The sequence below is a fragment of the Lycium barbarum genome, chromosome 1 (assembly GCF_019175385.1).
Source record: "Lycium barbarum isolate Lr01 chromosome 1, ASM1917538v2, whole genome shotgun sequence".
Classification (NCBI taxonomy): Eukaryota; Viridiplantae; Streptophyta; class Magnoliopsida; order Solanales; family Solanaceae; genus Lycium; species Lycium barbarum.
The window spans coordinates 574,937-595,943 of NC_083337.1; the positions used below are offsets into that span (position 1 = coordinate 574,937).

Genomic DNA, 21,007 nt, shown 5'->3' on the forward strand with positions numbered 1-21,007 from the left:
TGGTGCTTGCACACTATCATACTCTGGTGCCGGAACAACCGTATCAATATTGCTGATGCAGATGAGCCAACAGTAGCTACAGCTCAAGCTCCTCCATCACCGCCACCAGCCACAAACATCCAACTTTCTGTTTCAGGCTCACTTGACGACGCGGTCTAAGGTTATTAGCTTTGAACTTATACTAGTACTTTTGAAATTTTATGATTTTTCATATACAATATGTATAAAAGATATAAATGATCAGTTGAACCTATAAGTTATGCATGCACTATATGCATCCATTTAAGGAGAAAATTTGTATTTAGCAAATTCATTTAAGGAGGTAGCTGCAATATTGATTATTGACAGTAAGAAATTTTTCTGCAATATTTGTTCTTGACAGTAAGAAAATTTTCTTGCAATATTAGTTCTTGACAGTCAGAAAATTTTCTAACAATATTGGTTCTTGACAGTAAGAAATTTTCGAGCAATATTGGTTCTTGACAGTAAGAAATTTTCTAGTAATATTGGTTCTTGAGAGTAAGAAATTTTCTTGCAATATTGGTTCTTGAGAATATTGGTTCTTGATAGTGAGAAAATTTTCTAAATATTGGTTCTTGACAGTAAGAAATTTTCTAGCAATATTGGTTCTTGACAGTAAGAAAATTTTCTAGCAATATTGGTTCTTGACAGTAAGAAAATTTTCTAGCAATATTGGTTCTTGAGAGTAAGAAAATTTTCTAGCAATATTAGTTCTGGACAGTAAGAAATTTTCTAGCAATATTGATTCTGGACAGTAAGAAGATTTTCTAGCAATATTGATTTTGGACAGTAAGAAGATTTTCTAGCAATATTGATTTTGGACAGTAAGAAGATTTTGTCGCCATATTGGTTATTGATAATAAGAAATTTTTCTGCTTATGATTCTTGGAAGAAATAGAAAGTGTAGCTTCTCTGTAATAGTAAAAAAGTTGATTCTGTATTGCTCAACAGATCTTTTGATTTTTGGCCGAACACCAAATCTCCTAAAAATAAAATTAAAAAAAGGCGTTTTCGAGAGAAAAAGTACTTTTGTTTCACAAAAAAACTTGGCCAAAGATCAGGTTATTAATCGGCTCGGCGAATATGTGTGGCCTAGAGGAGCTACCTGCAATTTTGTTTATTGACGAGGCTGAAAAAATTGTACTAGAAAGGAATGTAAGAAGAATGAAAAAAATGAAAAAAGGAACAAAATTAGGTGGATGGATGATGCATTATCTGTTTTTCTAGTTAGTAATTATTATTGTTCCATTAATGGTTTTCGTATACATGTTCGATCGGGAAAGCAGATCGGTTACATGCGATATATATTATAAGTCTCAAGTAATTAATTTTTATAGAAGAGTATACTTCTTTCACTTGACATCCATATTATTTGCAATTTTCGGCAATATTAGATTTGTACTTCAATTAATGATATTATTGAATTTTTCTTTTCAAAGTTACCCCTTCTGAATTGAATTATTTTGTGGCACAGGGATAAAGAAGCATCTATGAAGCTGCGTACATCAGCATATTAAGTGAAAGACATGTCGTTTATTCTATTATTGTATCATGTATATGTAGTTTATGTGCCGAGGGTCAAATAAAATAGTCTTTCTGCCTTCCAAGGGAAGAGTAAGGTCTGCGTACAATTTATCCTCTCCAGACCCCACTTTGTGGGATTTCATTGGGTATGTTGTTGCTGCTGCCGCCGTGATATATGAGTTTATGTAATAGACATTTGAATTTTCCAAATAAATAATTCATCTATGTTTCGAGTGTGATAGAACTTTCCAGTGAAATTCATGGTTATGGCACTAGGCATAGTTGACCGCTAAACACCCATACATATCTCTTAATTAGTTACAGTATAAATCTATATTGAGATTTTGTGGATAAGATTCTATAATCAGGATAGGTCTCCAATGCATCAGTTTTCCTCTACCTGGTAACAAGCTCTGATGATGAGGTTATAAAACAAGCATAAGGTGCATGTTCACAAACCATTAACAAGTGCATCTTAATACCTTCTATGGAATATCATTACGGAAGCTAATTAGTATCTACCAGTCAGAATGTCATTGTTTAGTAAGGCCTAAGGGCGCAATGGAAGCAAGATAAGGCTATGCCAAGAACTGTGGATAGAGCACGGCGCTCTCAAAGAATAAATTCCAGATTTGCATACTTGGAATTGCAAGAAGATGCCACAAATGCACAATTTCTTCGTCCGAACCAACTGTTTGTCGTGTGCATGGACTTTAAAGATTGCTATATTTAACTGCATTCCATATCTTTCTGTCTCTCAAAGAATGATTATGAATGCATTACTTATCTTTTTGTCTCTGAAGAGTTTTTCCTTCTGTTTAAGTTTATCATCCTTGACACCCAACTGATTTGGATGTTTACCACTTGAAAATTCATATTGCTATACAGACACTTAATAATTTTAAATCACAAGTTTCAGTTGATAATCCCTCCCAAAAGAACTTTTGCTGGCACTTAGAAGATTTAAAATGCGCATTTGGTTTAGTAAATCTTATCTAAGTGACTACTATAATGCACGGCCTCGTTCCCAGAAGCTGAAATATCTGAATTTAATGCTGTTTATTTTTCATTGTCGAGGTCTTTGCTATCATTGACATTTGTTTGAACCATTCCGAGTTGGGTTGATAGGAAATTTTCATAATTGGTAGTATGCCTTTTTATTCTTATTTTTTATATGATTGGTGGTGTATGTATCAACTTCCGCGAGTCAAGTGGTGAAAATAAAAATGTAGTGACTTGAATTTGAACTTGAAACCTTAAGGTGAATTTAAAACCCCTTAACCAGTGAGTCAACCTCTAATCTTATGTTCAAGGATTTAAAATCTATATATGTATATGAAAATTCAAAAAATTATTTTGTATATATAAGGTAATTTTTTGCCGAGGGGTTTTGGATGAACACCTTCACATCACCCCCTCCTAGATCTACCCCTGCCGATTACATGCTCTCCCACGAGTACGTATAGATGGGTAACTCTGAGGCGGACAGGAAGAACTTACCTAAGGCCTTTCTGTACTTCTTTTCTTTCTGAGTTGCTGAAAATCATTAACATTAGGGCTGCCTACCCCAGCTTTTGAAGGAAAAATCCAGCTGCACATTATAAGAATTTGAGAATCACTCACTTATCAGTCTACCACAATGACCAACTTCAAGAAGAAAACCTATTGCAATATTTCAAAGTGGAGTTTTTCTGGCAGAATAGAGTTTGCTAAATGTTCGTCTAGCTGAGCTTAATAGTAGACGTACACGAAGGTTTATAATCGAGCAAATCAATAATGAGCCATTACAACAACTAAACCTCAATCCCAAAGTCGGGGCCGGTTAAATATGAATCATCCTCACTAACCATATTTCTCCATTTAAACTCATCTCATGCCAAAAGACTTCCAAATAATGAGCTACAATAAGCAAATTAAATTACAATGATGCACAACATCAACAAGGGAACTTAGCATTTGTGCAGTGGTAACAACAATACACAACCCCACTGCCCTCGAAAAGAATAACAAATCATGAAAATGTTGAACTTAAAAAAAGTTGAGCTAAAATAATACTTAGTTTCTTAGTCGAACTGCAACTCTCAAGTATAAGACTACTTCTGTAGGCAATTCAGCTTTGGCAATCCATATCAGGTATCCGGAACTCTCGAGTGAAAGACAAAACTTGGGAATGTAGTCGTTATGTCCCTGTTTATGTGACAACGACATTTAGGTCAATCCATACTAAAAGTATGCCACGGATAGAATCACAATATGCCAAACATGATGCTAAATGAAGTGATGTCATTATTCCAAGTGCCACTTACTTAAGATACTGAAGGGTCATATTCTTCAGAAGTGAAGGATGGTGCCGGACCAAATTTCTCCACTCTTCCTTATCAATCTTCCCGTCATGTTTAGTATCAGCTTCTTCAAAAGTCTGCTCGAAAAAACATTACATTTGTTAAGCAGTAAAAAAGGCAAATCCTGCAATGCTACCATCCAGCTCCTCCATGAGAAAGAATAGATATTGAATGATCAGAAACAGACACAATAGTGGCCGATAAACTAGCAAATCCCCTATATTTCCATAGATACAGTCAGACCACTCTATAACAGCCAACCTCTATAACAACATTTCACTATAACAACCATGTTTCTGCGGAACCAATCTTTCATGTTATGTTATGTTATATGTTCTCTATAACAACATTTCACTGTAGCAACCAAAAATATCTAGGAACAAATGATGTTGTTATAGAGAGTTTTGACTGTACTATACCATTTTGTCGCACAATGCATGGGATACTTGAAAGAAGAGACCCCAAACTCAGAAGTTAAATGGGTTCTCAACTGCTTTGGGTTCTCAACTGCTTTCTTACAGACACAATCGAGGCATCAAACACAGGTGGTATCTAGTACATGGAAGCAGCAAAATATAAATGGCTTGAAAGAAGAGACCCCAAACTCAGAAGTTAAATGGGTTCTCAACTGCTTTCTTACAGACACTATCGAGGCATCAAACACAGGCGATATCTAGTACATGCAACAACAACAACGACGTACCCAGTGAATCCCACAATGTGGGTCTGGGGAGGGTAGAGTGTACGCCGACCTTACCCCTACCTTAGGTAGGGAGGTGTTTCCGGAAGACCCTCAGCTCAAGAAAAAGCATAGGACAAGTTAGATACGGGTAAACAATTCAAAGCAATTATGAAAATGAAAACAACGAAAGTGAATAAGCCATGATAAACCATTCTGTGCAAACAGATACTCGCAGAAATCAAGAGACAAGAAACTAAAGATCAACATAACTACTCGCGAGAAAGGATAAACGCGACTACCTACTAGCCTTCTACCCTGATCTGAGTCCTTCATACCCTCCTATCTAATCACCTCTCTTCAATACTTCTTTGGCCTGGGTGCCAAGCTTCACTTCCACGTCAGCCTCATGCACTATATCGCTGAACTTGCACTGCAAGTACTCTGTCTTGGTCCTATTCAACTTGAACCCTTTAGACTCAAGAGTTTGTCTCCAAACCTCTAGCTTAGCATTAACTCCGCTGCGAGTCTCGTCAATCAGGACTATGCCATCCGCGAATAACATACACCATGGCACCTCACCTTGAATTTGCCGCGTCAATCCATCCATCACCAAGAAAAATAAAAATGGGCTAAGAGCTGATCCCTGGTGCAACCCCATCATAACTGGAAAGTGCTCTGAGTCTCCTCCCATAGTCCTTACCCTGGTCTTGGCCCCATCACACATGTCCTTGATCGCCCTAATGTACGCCACAGGTACACCTCTAGCCTCCAAGGATCTCCATAAAACCTCTCTCGGCAGCAAAATACTAGGTGGTATCTAGTACATAGAAGCAGCAAAATATAAATGGCTCCATTCTTATATGTATATATTCATAACCATGGTGTAGAGGCCAACTTGCACGTACCTCAACTAATTCCACGGGATACCTGCGACCTCTCACCATCAACAGGTACCAGGTAGCTCTGTCCACTAAAGCTAGGACATATGGGAAGAAATCACCTAGTGTTTTTTGTCTCTGCTTGAATTTGAACCTAAAACCTTATGGTTCTCAACCCACTTAATTGACTACTAGGCCACACACTTGGGTACCTTAGTTCCCGGATATATTCTCACTTTAAATCAATGAATTGTGTCATGTTACGGTGACCACCGGGGATCAGATGTTGCTACTTTTCCCCATAGCTCTAAGCAACCGAGATACTGCCCTTGAAGAAGATAGAATCTAGATGGGCCAAAACTTTAATGACATGGACAGCAAGCCAATTAATCAAGGGAAAGTAGTAGGTTCATGTGTCACTTATTAATTAAGTAGTTATAAATAGGAAAACCGCTCCTTCAAATAAAAGAAAGACAAAAAATAGTATTTAGTTGTAGGTTGGTGCAATACCTTGTCGATTATGCTCTCAATAATCTCATCTGAAAGGTTCATACCAGTCTCAGCAAGGGTAGCAACCACCATTTGCTTCACCTGCGTAATAGAAGTCATATCCTTTATGTCATGCTAAAAATAAGATGGATAAGAAAAATTGCAAATAAACGTAACATTTTCCATAAACAGAGAAGCTGAAACTGTGCCATTTAAAAATCGGAGAACAGAGCATGAATAAGTCGAACACATTTAGGGTGTGTTTGGTATGAAGGAAGAATGTTTTCCAATTTTCCCATGTTTTCTCGGTCAGCATTTTTGGGAAAAATATTTTCTCTAGGAAAATAAGTTCCTTAAAAATAAGGAAAATGAATTCCCTAGCGGAAGTAGGGAAATCAAGTTCCACAAGTGACACTTCACGTTAATTGTCTCCTTCCCACCTCCAACACGCCTTACCCCACCCCCACGCACTTATTTTCCAAGAAAACATTTTCCTTCATACCAAACACACCCTAAAAAGACTCGTGTTTACATGCACAATTAACCACTTCATTATTATGAAAGCTTTACCTCTTGCCTCTCGATGAAGCCTTGTTGCTTGAGATCATATAGCTGAAAAGAAACTACAAAAGTAACCTATCATTAGAAGCTGATATGCACAAAATGAAGGTAATTGTAATTATTCATGTAAGCAAGTAACATACATTCAGTCTTATCGTCGATAGGGGCATTTGGATGGAAAACAGAGAGTGCACGCGCAAACTCCTCAAAACCCAAGAGTCCATTGTGCTTTGTGTCAAACAAGTCAAACACCTGCAACAAAACATGTCAGAATAAAAAGAAATGTAGATAATAAAAATTGGGATCATTGCACTTTTGGTCAATGCAAAACTACATAGTGGAACAATTAATAATTCCTGTAAATTTGTGAAATTCACAAGCAAAGGATCAGAAGTGCAAATTTCAACTAATTAAACGTTAAATGTGTTTTGTCAGATATTACAAGGACTAAAAGGGACCAAAAATGCTATTAACCCATTAATATTTGTTGTATCATGCAGTCAACCGCATAAAATAACAAACATGAGTCATACACTCAACCACGATGCAACAAGTAAAATTCGTACTCAGAATATTAAACGAAATCCTTGCAATAGCCGACCCATCTCAAAAAATTTATAGTGTGGCTTCAACTGTGTGGCAATAACAACAATGTCACAGCTGATTTCAGTTATAGGAAACATCATATTTACTGTATCCAATTCCATTAAACCTTGATAATATGAAAAGGTTAATGTATATAGGGAGAACTCACCCTGTCAGCAAACAAGCTCTCTTTTTTGTTTGTCTTGAATAGTGCCAATTGAAACTCTTCCTGTGACATAGTGAGAGTTCAAATTCAAAAGCAAAGCTGATACAAACTTATTAAACATCTATGCTAGAAGAGTAAGTAAAAGAGTTTTGACTATAAACAATCATGTATCCTATGTTGCTCGAACTCACAAAAAATGCTGCCGTACCATGTCGGATCATCCAAAAACACATTACCTTGGGAGGATCCGACACGCCACGTCGGGATTTTTGAAGAGTCCGAACAACATATCCCAAACTTAGACACACCAGCCTCCAAAAGTTATAATCTTATTAGAAATGCAAGATCAGACCTTGTTGATCAGCCCATCATCGATCACAGCGCTGCTAATCTTCTCAAAAAGCTCATAAAGAGCTTCGATCTCACTGACGCTAACTGCAACAAGAAGGAAATTGTACAAGTCCAATTAGAGCATTTATGCAAGCAAGGATGTCATACAACACACAGAAATATGATCAGAATATAATCAAGGAATTTATATTCCAAATCTTTTACGTATTGACTAGTGTCGTTGAAGGTCCATTGAGGTGCACTTAAACTTTGAAGCGAGGTGCTGTATAAGTGGATCGCTTCCCTTGCTTAAGCAGCACTTTAGTGCATGCATCGAGGTGCAGTTCAACAGATACGGACTCAGTTTTGGATAAGGCAGGACTAAACAAGGAATATATTTGGTAAAGTCATATATAAATTATTATAGAAATTATGGATAGGTATATGAAACTAGAATTGTAGGGAAGACTTGTCACTGATCTGAATAACACTGAAAATTATAACTATGCATTTAAAAAGTAAGTTTATTATATAGCTCTACTTCATATACTACATCTAATTCCTGTTCTCTCAATTCCTCTCGGATCATATAATTGTTGTTTTTGCTTAATGTATACTTCCACTACATATTTAATTTTTTTGTTCCTCTATGCCTTTCTTCATTGAAGTGCATGCTTTAACTACACTTTGTGCTTATGTTGGTTTCTCTTCCGCCTTTAACAGCATTGGCATTGACAAACATTGAAGAGAAGAAAACATAATGAATGGGAAAATAGAAAAAGTTATAATTGTAATGATCCTCAAAATGAAAATCATATTTCCCACATGAGGCAATCATTGAATAAGACAAATCTAGAACCAGACAAACATCGCTTTTGGTTCATCCTCCATGATTTCATTGTATGTTCTACAAATAGCGGATAAACATAAAAACAGATGTGGTCAGATAGCATACAAACTGTCTCTCGTGCAAGAATCTCAGGATCTTCAAGGCCCGTTGATTGCCTATCACAACACTTCAACAGGGAAGCACCTAAATGTTTGATCCCCTCTAAGAAATTCGACATGGTATTTCCCCTACTTCAAAGTTCTCCATAGCTGTTCAACCAAAAAGAAAAAAATCAGGTTTGTACGAGGAGGTGAAGAGGCCAATTTAATTGGGTCTTCTATTCATAAGGAAAAAAAAGAAACTATTGAAAGCTATGTTGCTCGGACTCTTCAAAAATTGTCAACGGGTGCGTGTCGGATCCTCCAAAGTAGTGCATTTTTGGACGATCCGACAAGAATGTGCCAGCGTTTTTGGAGAGTCCGAGCAACATAGTGTGAAAGCAGCCAAACATAGAAGAACAAACCTCGCGACCATTATTTGCTATTTTGCCTGTGTGAATGCAAAATTCCAAAAGTTTTTGAAATTTACCAACTTTGGAGCTATGCACCTAACAAGGAGGAACCCATGTTAATACACACTTAAAAAATCATTCAACACCTCCGCTCACTAATAAAAAAAATCAAGAGAAAAAGCCCTATAATTCTGTCACCCGATGCAAAACATATCAAGAAGAGAAGCCATAGACTCTATTCTCTTCTTATGCAATTTATATTCTGCGACATCATCACAAGTAAAAGCTGGAGTTTCATCTGTGTTATAGACACCTTTAGTCTTGTAGCATCAGCCTAAGAAATAGCAAGAAAATTGTACTTCTAGATGTGAGCAACAACAGAAAGCAACAATGGTTCGCTTTTCTTCGAAGTCCTCAAAATGATAACTACAAAATTTCAAAAGGGCATATGTTTCCTTCTATAAGTAACTATTGCTCATAGGAAGAGTTAACACCTCCAAGTATATACCCAGCCCCAATATAAAAACGATTCGAGTACTCCATAGCTTATGCCAACTTGTTGATTAGTTGCAAAATAAGAAGGGGAGAACATTATATCTTACACAATCATCATTAGATAGTTGGTGATAACTGATAACTAGCAAAATAAAATTTGAATGAAGTGATTCCAAATTTTCTTTTCACCCACTGCAGGTTTCATTGGCAATGATATGAATCATGATGATCAAGATCCAAGTTATGCAGCTTAAGTGAATTTTAATTTGAACAATGCCCAATCAACAGAAAACACCTACTAGAAAACCAATTTTGTAGAATTAACATACAACAAAGTCATCGAAAGGTAACAAGTAAACCCAACAACAACAACATACCTAGTAAAATCCCACCAAGTGAGGTCTGGGGAGGGTAGAGTGTACGTAGACCTTACCCCTACCTTTTGACCGGTAGGGAGGCTGTTTCCGATAGACTCCCCGCTCAACTAAATTGATCAGTCAACTATGCTTCAATCCCAAATTATTCGGAATCAATTATATGATCCTCAATATCCATTCCACTCTATTCAGGTCAATTTGGTTCCAAGTACACTAATACAAGAAAATATCTTGAAGAGCTTAGATAAACAGGAAAATCAGAAAAGGGGCACATTCAAAGACACAATCTTTTTACTTTTTTTTTTTTTTTAATATATATATCAGACAATCTTTATACTTGTATTTCAGGTCAATTTGGCTCCAAGTAAACTGATACCAGAAAATATCTCGGAGACCTTAGCTAAACTGGAAATCAGGAAAAGAGCACATCTAAAGACACAATTTTTATAATTTTTGTTAATCAGCCAATCTTTATACTTGTATTTCAGGTCAATTTAGTTCCAGGTAAACTGACCGTGCAAAATATATAACAGGAAAAATCAGAAAAATGACACATTTAAAGATACAATCATTATACTTCTTTTTATCAGGCAATCTTTATACTTGTATTTCAGGTCAATTTGGTTCCGAGTAAACTGATAGTGAAAACATCAGAAAAAGGCACATTTAAAGACACAATCTTTATACTTGTTTTTTTAATCAGACAAACTTTATACTTGTATATCAGGTCAATTTGGTCCCAAGTAAACTGATACTGGAAAATATCTTGGAGAGCTTAGCTAAAGGGGGAAAGTCAGAAAAAGGGCACATTTAAAGAACACAATCTTTATACTTCTTTTTTATCAGACAATCTTTATACTTGTATTTCAGGTCAATTTGGTACTGAGTAAACTGCTACTGGAAAATATCTTGAAGAGTTTAGCTAAACAGGAAAAATCACAAAAAAGGCACAATTAAAGACACAATCTTTATACACTTTATTTTATCAGCAAATTTTTATACTTGAATTTCAGGTCAATTTAGTTCTGAGTAAACTGATACGGGAAAATATCTTGGAGAGCTTAGCTAATCATGATAAACCAGAAAAGGGCACATTTAAAGACACAATCTTCATACTTTTTTTTATCAGACAATCTTTATACTTTTTGTAGGCTATGTTGCTCAGACGCTTCAGATATGTCCACGGGTGCATGTAGGATTCTCCAAAAGTAGTACATTTTTTGAGAATCCGGCAAGGGTATGGTAACATTTTTGGAGAGTCCGAGCAACATAGGTTTCAGGTCAATTTGGTTCCCAGTAAACTGACCTCAGCTAAAAGGGAAAAAACAGTAAAAGGGCATATTTAAAGACACAATCTTTGTACCTTTGGTTTTTATTATTATCAACCTTTATACTTGTATTTCATGTCAATTTGATTCCCAGTAAACTGATAGTGGATAATATCTTGAAAAGCTTAGCTAAACTGGAAAATCAGAAAACTGGAATATCTAAAAAACACACTTTTTTTACAATCTTTATCACACTTTTTTTACAGTCTTTATACTTTTATTTCATTACATAGATTAAATCAAGAATTCAATAGATGATCAAAACCACTAATTCAACATCAATGATTATTGCAAATGGATCTGTTAATAGCATACAGCATAAAGAATCAGAATACTATAAATAAACATAGGATTTGCTGACATGTAAAGTAGAAGAAGAAAAAGAAAAAGTTACCCTTTTTGAATTTAGACAGAAAAATGGATGAAATTCAGATGAATAAGGCTCAACCAACAGATACAAAGAACTAAAGGGGTCTACTTCTTTATCTTTAAACTGTAAAAGTTCTGTTGATTTTGTTCTTTGTTGTCTTTATACTGTAAATTTTCTGGTAGCTCTGTGAATTTTATGTCAATATCATTGGAGTAATAATTTAATACCATGAATTTTTTTGGTGGCCAAGTGCCTAGACATGTGTTTGCCAGTTGTCGAAAGTAGCAACTCCCATTTGTATTCTAGTTTAGAGCATTTGTATTCTAGTTTAGAGCCGGATGGCTTTATTCCTATAAGCTGCTCAGCTTATAAGCTTAAAAAAATAAATTGCGGGTATTTTAACTATTTTTTTTGGCTTATAGGCTGAAAAGTAGTTTAACTTATTTTTTTGACTTATAAGTTATTTTCAGCTTATAAGCTACTTTAGATAAGCTAAGTCAAACGGGCTCAATTATTTTTTTAAGCTTATTGTAAGCATAAAATGACTTTAAGCTGGCCAGCCAAACACTCAAAAAAACTGAAAACAACTTATAAGTCAATCCAAACAGGCTCTTATAAGACATCGTGCCCCTCGTTTTCTCCAGATTAAGAGTTTGTTCCTATAAGCTGTTTTTAGCTTTTTTGAGTGTTTGGCTGACCAATTTAAAGTCATTTTGTGTTTAAAATAAGCTCAAAAAATAACTGGCCCGTTTGACTTAACTTATCTAAAGCACATAAGCAAAAAAAAAAACAAGTTGACCTATCTCTTTTTTTTTTTTTTACTTATAAGCTATTTTTTTAAAGCCCATCCAAACATGCTCTAATACAATGTATTAGTTCACTTGAGCCAACTTTCGTTGGTGCCACAAAGACCAAATAATTCAGGCCCATTCCAAAAGGCCCACAGCCCAACCCGCAAGGGAAAGCATTGGGCTTTTGGCCCATAACTACAAGTTCTGCTTCAACTCTTAGCTGCGGGTTTACTTCTTTTTTCCCTCGTTGATTGATTAGATTTACATTGAGCCTGTTTGGAAAGCCATTTACGTTGAGCTGCTTTAGATAAGCTAAGCTAAACGGGCCCAATTATTTGTTAACCTTATTTAAGTACAAAATAGTTTTAAGCTGACCAGCCAAACATTTAAAAAAACTGAAAATAGCTTATAAGGAACTTATAAGCCAATCCAAACAGGCTCATTATCTTCTTCTTCATCCGAATCTTAATTACCCATTTACATTCTTCTGCCCCTATATTTACATTCTCTTCTTCTTCATCCGAATCTTAAATCTGTGAGTATCGAATCAACGGGGAGGAGAAAAGAGCGTAAACTCGCATCGTAAAATTGGGCTATATTATAAATAGAAGTCCTAAAATTTTCTATCTGGACTTAAATTTTTCTAGGTGCGACAAAGCACAAATTATTCAGGTCCATTCCAAAAGGCCCACATTCCAACCCACAAAGAAATCATTGTGGGCTTTTGGCCCATAATTACATTCTCCTCTTCTTCTTCATCCGAATATATAGGGTTTTTTGCTTGAAAGTGAAAAATTATAAGTATCAATTTTAATCTTCGAATCCTAAATAATTAAACCTTAAATCAGTGGATTATTGATTTAATCAAATATTAATGGGGCGAAGAAAAGAGCGTAAACTTGCAGCTAAAATTGGCGCTGGTCGTAGAGTTAAACTCGATCTCTTCGCGGAACCCTCTGGTAATTCATTTAATTATTGCTTAATTAATTACTGCATAGTTTATTACTTCACTTATCTGTTTAATTTGGGAAAATTATGCTCTATGTCTACTAGGAGAAAATATTTACACGATTTAGCCCATATTTTTGAGTTTGTTATCTGGTTTAGTCCATATCTATTTCTCATGTACATATTGATGCAGATTCAAATTACTGAATATTCGTTAATTTATGCTTCGTTAGGTTTTTGAAGGTCAAAAATTATACTCCCTCCGTTTCAATTTATATGAACCCGTTATAATTGAAAAGGACATTTAAGAAAGAGGGAAGACTTTTGAAACTTGTGGTTCAAAATAAGCTTTGAAAATTTGTGTGGCCGTAAATCATTCATAAAGTGAATTTGTTTCCAAATTAGGAAAGAAGTCATTCATTTTGGCACGGACTAAAAAGGAAATAGGTTCAAACAAATTGAAACAGAGAGAGTATATTTTATTGGCTAATAAATGAGCTATGTGAAGCATAAATAGTGTAATTTCGATGAATAATTAATGGAAACAGAAGATTCTCATCCATTTAGTTTGACGCGTAGTTGATTGATTCTATTTTGGATAGTAAAGAGGATAATATATTAAGAGCCTGTTTGGATTGGCTTGTTTTAGGTGCTTTTAAGCTAAAATAACTTTTAAGCACTTTTGTAGTATTTGGGTATGATATAAAAGCACTTTTTGTTAAGGCCAACAACAATAACAAAAACATACCCAGTGTAATTCCACAAGTGGGGTTTGGAGGGTAGGATGTAGGCAGACCTTACCCCTACCTTTGTGGGGGTATAGAGGCTGTTTCCGATAGACTCTCGGCTCAAAAGAAAAGTAATTGATGCACAGAATGTAAGAAAGAAAAGGAGACAAGAGAATAGCAAATGTACAAAACAAATGTAATAACAGGTATCAATACACACTTGCGCGAAAGAAACTACACGACTACCTAAATCATACGACTAAGAATACGCTAATACTTGATTATCTACTAACCATCTACCTTAATCCTCGACTTCCATACCTTCCTATCCAAGGTCATGTCCTCAGTAGATTGGACCTATGCCATAAGTTAGGAACCTATGGCTTATGCTTATAAGCCATAAGTTATAAGCCCATCCAAACAGCCTCTAAGACATGCGCTTTAAGTTTTGAGTTTTTTCAATTTGTGCTGCAAGTTTGTGTTTAATGATCTGGCAAAACTTTTTTGCTATCCTTTGGATATATTGATGGACAAATTTGTCAGTGTTGAATTAACTACACTCGTAAGTTCTTTGTATTACTCCTACTTATTAAGCGTTTCTCGTGTGAGATTAAGAGTCAGTTCCAATTTCTATTCGCTATTGCAGTTGTCTCTCTGTTACTTAGTTATTTGTATTTGAGCTTAGCTGGATTAACTTAATTAGACTTGATTACTTGTCAGGTCATTATGGGAAGTTAATGTCACCTTTTCAAATTATTGTTCAAAAAAAGGAGTTTCTATATACTGTTTCAACTGTTGTGTACTTGTATCCGCTTTAGCTACTCCTGTAGGATAATTGTTTCACGTGTCAAGTTTAATGTCTACACGGTTTTCCTGAGGATGTGGTTTCTTTTTTTGTACTTTGTGCTACTTACATGATATGGATAAACGTTTGAAGGAAAATTATGCTGCATCTACTGTACTACCGAATGATCACTTTGTGCTTCTTTTTTAATATAGAAAAAGTTTTTTCTTAACAATGGATGTTCAATGTTGACATTTAAGCAATTTGATACACTTTGTAGGAGATTTAGGTGGCTCCTCTGTCCAAGATGAAGTTGGAGGGGAAGAAGAATCCAAGTCCCCTGCGGAGTTACCTAATTCACCATCGTCTTCAGGTGGGTTCCGTCAGTTTTCTTCAAAAGGACTCATCTTTGTAGAGAAGACATGATGTGACCAATAATGTTGGTGGAAATTATTGATTTACTTTGTACAAGACATCTTGTTTGTACCACAAAAGTTTATGTTTTCAGACTGTAGCCTGCTGTGGTATTGGGAACTTTCAATTGGTCATCAGTTACTGTCAGCCCCTGCCACAGTCAATTATTGAATTACGTCTTACCTATCATGCCCTTTTTTGGCGGCATCAAAGGCGTTCCGATTCAAGAAGTGCATTTCCTCTCCTCGGTTCGTATGTTTCTGTCTTTATTTGCTTTTATGACTTTCTGACAGTTGATGATGTGCTTACAGGTGGTGGTGAACTACATGTATCCTAAATTCAGCAGTCTTCTTCTTCTAATGATGTTATAATTGTTTCCCTAAATTGTATACTGGCTTTGTTAAAATATATATTGGGTGTTTTTATCACTTGGCTTGAACTTCTCTGACATTTCCTCTTTGGCCCTCAGGTCAACAACCGGAGAATCCTCTTATGCTGCTTGGGCAATATAGTGACGACGAAGTGGATGATGAATCAGTTGAAGGACTTAAACGTGCTGCTTCAGAGGATTCTTCCCTTGATCATGAAGACAAGGTGAGCTGTAGCTATTTTATTCATTTGCTGTCGGCCACATAATTTGTAGGTTGACAATGATATGAAGGTGAATTATAACCTTAAATCAAAAGAAAGGTTCTCTGTTTGTGTATTCATTATGAACTTCCTCAGTTTGACTCCCACTTATTTACACTGTGCTTCAACTGGTGACTTTTTATCCAGCTCTTAGCTCCTCTTACTACTCTGCAAATACCACTTCCAATACATCTGTGATTATGATCCCTCCTAAAGTTCCAATTACTGACACTATTGAAACGCAAATTATGCTGTTTTTATTAGATGCTTTCTTTGAAAGTTTGTTGTTTTGGTTATGCTAATAATTATATTCTTTTGGGTTACTGATTAAGTTACCATTCTTTGTTAGCCTGACATTGCCTCCACTTCCAGTACATTTTGATTTCTATTCAGCTTCACTTTGTAGATGGGAGAAGTGACTTTCATGCAGTTGATCTAATAGTTTTGTTTTTGTGTCCATTTCTCTCAGGGAAAGCGAGCTGGGGACGAGGAAAATAATGTTAATGGGGAAATTGGTTCTACTGTTATGGAAGTTGAAGAGAAAGCTATTGACAGTAGCTCTGATCTACCAAGTCCTTCAGATAGACCTGCAGAAGATAGTTCTAAAGAAAACAATGCTTCTGACTCAGTTGATTTACATGCACAGTTGAGTGTGTTGGAGCAAATTACTGCTCCTGCAACTTTGGATGCACAGACTCTAGGAGATGCAAGTGCAGAATGGAAGATGGTGTTGCACGAAGAGAGTAATCAGTACTATTATTGGAACACAGTAACAGGAGAGACTTCGTGGGAAGTGCCTCAGATATTGGGTCATGCAGCTGAACCGAGGTTAGAAGAGAAAGTTACTACTGAAACTGAATGCATAGGCAGCGGCACCTCTGAGAACTTAGAATCCTCTGCAAAAATGGATATGGACATTAGACAGACTGGCGTCAACTATAGCGACATCAATGAATACAGACAGCCAATAGATGACAACTTACAAGATAAGAAAGGAGACAATGATGAGGACCAGAGCGGCACAATAAATGACTCTGAACAAATTGATTCACAATGCAATGAAACATCTTCCCCTGGTGGATCTCTTTCTTCAGGACAATCAGATCATGCTTCTGTGGGTCATGTGAATGGGTCAGGTGAAGATCCCACAAAGTATAGGGATGCAGATTATGTTCCAGAAGATGAAAATAGGGATGCAGATTTTGTTCCAGAAGATGAAACTGAGGCAGACTTTTCCTCTGACCTGATAAAACACTGTGAACGCTTGCTAGAGCAATTGGAGACCATGAAAGGGTATGCTGCTGAGGTTTTTATGTACTTCTCCTTGGATCTTTAATCCTAAGTCCTAACTCTCATTTTTCTTATTGCATGTCTGAAAAGTTTCTAAGCGGATCTTTCCACCTCTCCCTTTCTTGTGCTCCTTCCCTTGTTCGTTTTTACTGATCTATTTCCTGTTCAACAGGCCCGAATTTTACGTGCAGCATGATCGAATTTCAAAATATGCATTGGAACTTGAGATTAGGCTGGCTGATATTAGGTCCTTGGCCTGTAATGGGCTGTCATTGCTTCCCTTCTGGGTGCACTCTGAGAGGAAGATAAAACTGCTAGATTCAGAAATTAATCAACTTTGTGGGCTATTCTTGTCTGGACAACAGAATGATGTTGAGGCTTGTCATGAATCCCACAGTGGCAGTGATCATATCCAGGATGCAAATGAAGAGAGGCCAAGTCATCCTTCCACTGGGTATGCTGGATTTAACTTGGTTATTTTAAATGTGAAGTACATGATAATTTCTCTCTTCTTATAATGATAATGATGCTGCTTCTTGTCTAACCTACTTGCACATTCTTTCAGTGATGCAAGTGAGGAAGGTGGGGCCACTGGTGTCACTGTGAAGGAAGATTTAACTCCTCAAACAGTGCTTCATCCGACTGAAGAAGTAGACATGGATGTGGATATGGAAGTTGAAGATACAGAACCTTCAAGCAGCTTAACTGTGGGGGATGCACTGCATGCCCCAAATCATGCCCCTGTGGACGGACCAAGTCTGTCAGTGCAACAGACAAAATTGGAGTCCTCGATCCTGGATCAAACACCTAGCATTCCTCCTCCACCTGATGAAGACTGGATTCCTCCTCCACCTCCTGATAATGAACCTTTTCCGCCACCACCACCTGATGAACCTCTAGATCACACACATGCTCTTCCTTCAGATATGGAATCAGTTCAACCTTTTACTTACAACTTAGCTTATCCTGATTCAACATTCGAATACTATGGGCAAACTAATCCTGAAGTTGCTAGTAGTTTATATGCAACCTCTGACGGTCAGATAGCTGTTACTCATCACCCATTATATTATCAAATCCCAAATGCATTTGGTGCTGCTCCTGTGGCGATCAACCATGTTGACCCCAGTGCATACTATGGCCATCAGGATGGAGTACTGCAGCCTGTCTCTGTAGTCTGTGGTACAGAGTCTTCTGGCCTTCCATCTATACCAGTTCATGAAAATGTTGCCCCTGATGCAATTCCATCCTTAGATGTCAACGGGGGGTCACGATCTGATTTATCAGCGAAATCTAAGGCTGATGTACCTGTTAATTTGGAGAATGAAAAGACGTCTTTTGATGTTCCTGGTACACAATCCTCTTTGCTAGCTACAGGAACCGCATCAGCAATGGAGGGTGTTGGTGCGTCTTCAACATCTGTTATCACTGGCGCTGTTGCCACTGCTTCAACTGCCCCCTCAAAGGTTAAATCGAAAGGTAAGTTGGGCAATCTTAAATTTGTGTGTGCTTGGTTGTAAGTTGCAATTCTTGTATTTTTAGTATGTCATTAATATGCAGAGGCATTTTCTGCTGCATATTAATGTGGAACCCTTCCTCATGCTTACTAAAGGAGTTTCTCCAATAGATACGAAGCTTACCATTCTGATTTTGTGTTCTTTTTCTCTTCAGTTTTGCGTAAAAAGCGGACTGTGGGTGTGGCGTCCACATTAAGGTCTAATAAGAAAGTGTCGAGCTTGGTTGACAAGGTAACTGCCTTCACTTGGTGCTTCCCTTCCCAGGTCCTGGAAGATTGCCATAGTTTTTCTTAAAGGATTCTCATAATGCTTATTCATTTCATTAGTGGAAAGCTGCCAAAGAGGAGCTGCATGCAGAGGAGGAAGAAGAACGTGAAAGTGCTCTTGAGAAGTTGGAGAAGAAACGCCAACGAGAAATAGAGGTCTGCTAATGCTATATGCAGTTTTGTGTTTGATTAGACATAGCCTCTTGTATATCTAACTTTGTGTTGATTGTAGGAATGGCGTGCTCAGCAAATTGCAAGTGGGGAGGCCAAAGCTAATGCTAATTTTCAGCCACTTGGTGGTGATTGGTATCACTTCTGATCATTTAGTTTTCACTGCACTATATCCTCTCTTAAGAAAATATCTATGTCTATTTATGTCCTGTCCGTTCTTGAAATAGTGGACTTGTCTTGATCCTCCCTTCTTTCCCTGGCCTTACTGATCTTTGGGGAGTTGGGTTTTTCTTAAAAAGAACCTCCCCTTGCTGTGTGCATTGTTTCAGCATGTATTTATTGCTTGAATCATATGGATGCACGCTCAAAGAAGTGAGGCTAACTCATGCAATTGTGCAAGCAGTGTCATATTCATTAAAAATAGTAAATTATAGTTCCTCTATATTTGTCTTGACTATATCGATGATATATGCAGGCGAGAGCGTGTGAAACGAAAAAGAGCAGAAAAAATGAAGGAGGTTGAAAAGCAACCATGTGAAGAAAATGGGCAGCCTGATCTGGATTTTCTTTCAAGAGGTCTTCCATCTGGATGGCAGGTATCCTTCTGGTTCAGGTGTTTTCTATCTTTACATGGAAGATGGAATTTTGTTTTAGTGTGTAGATAGCACGGAAACAGCCTCTCTACCCCACAAAGGTAGTGGAAAGATCTACGTACATCCTACCCTCCCTAGATCCCACTCGTGGGACTACTACACTTGATATGTTGTTGTTGTTGTGTATGACAACACGATCCAGATGCCCACATTCTCTTCCTCTCCTGAGACGGTGGGACTAATTACGAGTTTTAGCTGATGAATCACCTCCTTGGTCTTGGTCACTACCCAGTGTAATCCCACAATAGTGGGGTCTGGGGAGGGTAAGATGTACGCAGCCTTACCCCTACCTGGGTAGGGAGGCTGTTTCCGATTGACCCTCGGCAACCCTCCTCCTTTATCCGGGCTTGGGACCGGCAATGTGAGCGAGCTCACACAGGCGGAGACAACCTTTTAAGTTGGAAACTCAAAATTGATAGAAAGTTTAACTTGTGCTTGCAGCTTAAACTTGTTAGGTTGTCTGTCAATCAATTTGTTCCTTAAATTCCAGTTAGCCGTTATCTTGGCAAGTGCAGAAATCAGGGTAGATTGCTGAAAGCATCAATAATGCTCCATTTTCTGGATATGCCACGTTTAATGGAACATACTAGTTAAATTACTTCAGATGTTTGCATCGAATACCTTTAACTATGTTCCTTGACATAAGTTGGAGCTATCATTTGGATTTTGCTTGTTCTTATGAGAATCAATCATCATTTCTAATGAGCACTCACCACTCTTATAATAGTCTAGCAAAATCCGCAGTAACATCTCAACTCTCAAGGGAATGTTGCTAATGGAACATGTAGGAATAATAGGTCCCCGTGGCTCCCATGGTGAAAAACTAGCAATGTAGCAGTGAATATATATATTAGCGATTAAGGACCGGCAGTTTTAACCATGTTCCTCAACATAACTTGAATGGTACTGCATCTCACAAGACTTTTGCACATTTTCTGCCATATCCATGTTACTTAATGGTGCTTTTTTTTCCAGGCTTATTGGGATGACTCCTCGAAGCAGGTCTATTATGGAAATGCTGTGACATCAGAGACGGCCTGGAATAGACCGACTAACTGACAAAGATCAATAGGAGTTCCTACTTTACATATTCATTGTAATGCTAATTTTAATTTTGGTTCCACTATTATCAGTTACTCTCTTGTATATATGTAGGGGAGTAGTGATGCGATCGAGTGGTAACTGTTTGAGCTCGATTCGATTTCTTAATGAGTTCTAAGTTTTGTTCCCGCTCAAGTATATGGTGTTTTAGTGGAGAAATGTGCATTTTGGTCCTCCGGATTTATCGGTTATTAAAGAACGTTGCTTTAGTTGGCTGAGCATGAAG

At 37.1% G+C, this 21,007-nt stretch overlaps 2 protein-coding genes across 3 annotated transcripts; one reads left to right on the plus strand and one right to left on the minus strand.

Moving 5' to 3' along the window:
* Positions 1-3,367: 3,367 nt before the first annotated feature.
* On the minus strand, positions 3,368-11,693 carry LOC132627796 (calcineurin B-like protein 3). The gene is made up of 10 exons (XM_060343376.1): positions 11,513-11,693; positions 8,931-9,014; positions 8,534-8,676; positions 7,601-7,683; positions 7,252-7,311; positions 6,641-6,749; positions 6,507-6,559; positions 5,958-6,038; positions 3,852-3,964; positions 3,368-3,732 (listed from the first exon to the last, which is right to left on the minus strand). Exons 3-10 carry the CDS (start codon positions 8,643-8,645, stop codon positions 3,675-3,677), a joined length of 669 nt encoding a protein of 222 aa, XP_060199359.1. The 5' UTR covers positions 8,646-8,676; positions 8,931-9,014; positions 11,513-11,693; the 3' UTR covers positions 3,368-3,674.
* A 1,375-nt stretch (positions 11,694-13,068) lies between these two features.
* Positions 13,069-21,002, plus strand: LOC132627807 (uncharacterized). 2 transcript variants are annotated; one of them, XM_060343388.1, is made up of 11 exons: positions 13,069-13,238; positions 15,020-15,112; positions 15,623-15,747; positions 16,253-17,076; positions 17,246-17,527; positions 17,639-18,552; positions 18,745-18,821; positions 18,917-19,012; positions 19,089-19,162; positions 19,503-19,623; positions 20,656-21,002. In XM_060343388.1, the coding sequence occupies exons 1-11, from the start codon at positions 13,154-13,156 to the stop codon at positions 20,737-20,739; spliced, it is 2,775 nt and encodes a 924-aa protein (XP_060199371.1). In that variant the 5' UTR covers positions 13,069-13,153; the 3' UTR covers positions 20,740-21,002. The 2 variants fall into 2 exon arrangements, with proteins under 2 accessions (XP_060199371.1, XP_060199381.1); XM_060343398.1 differs by having other exon boundaries at positions 13,183-13,238; positions 15,020-15,401.
* The last annotated feature ends 5 nt before the right edge of the window (positions 21,003-21,007 follow it).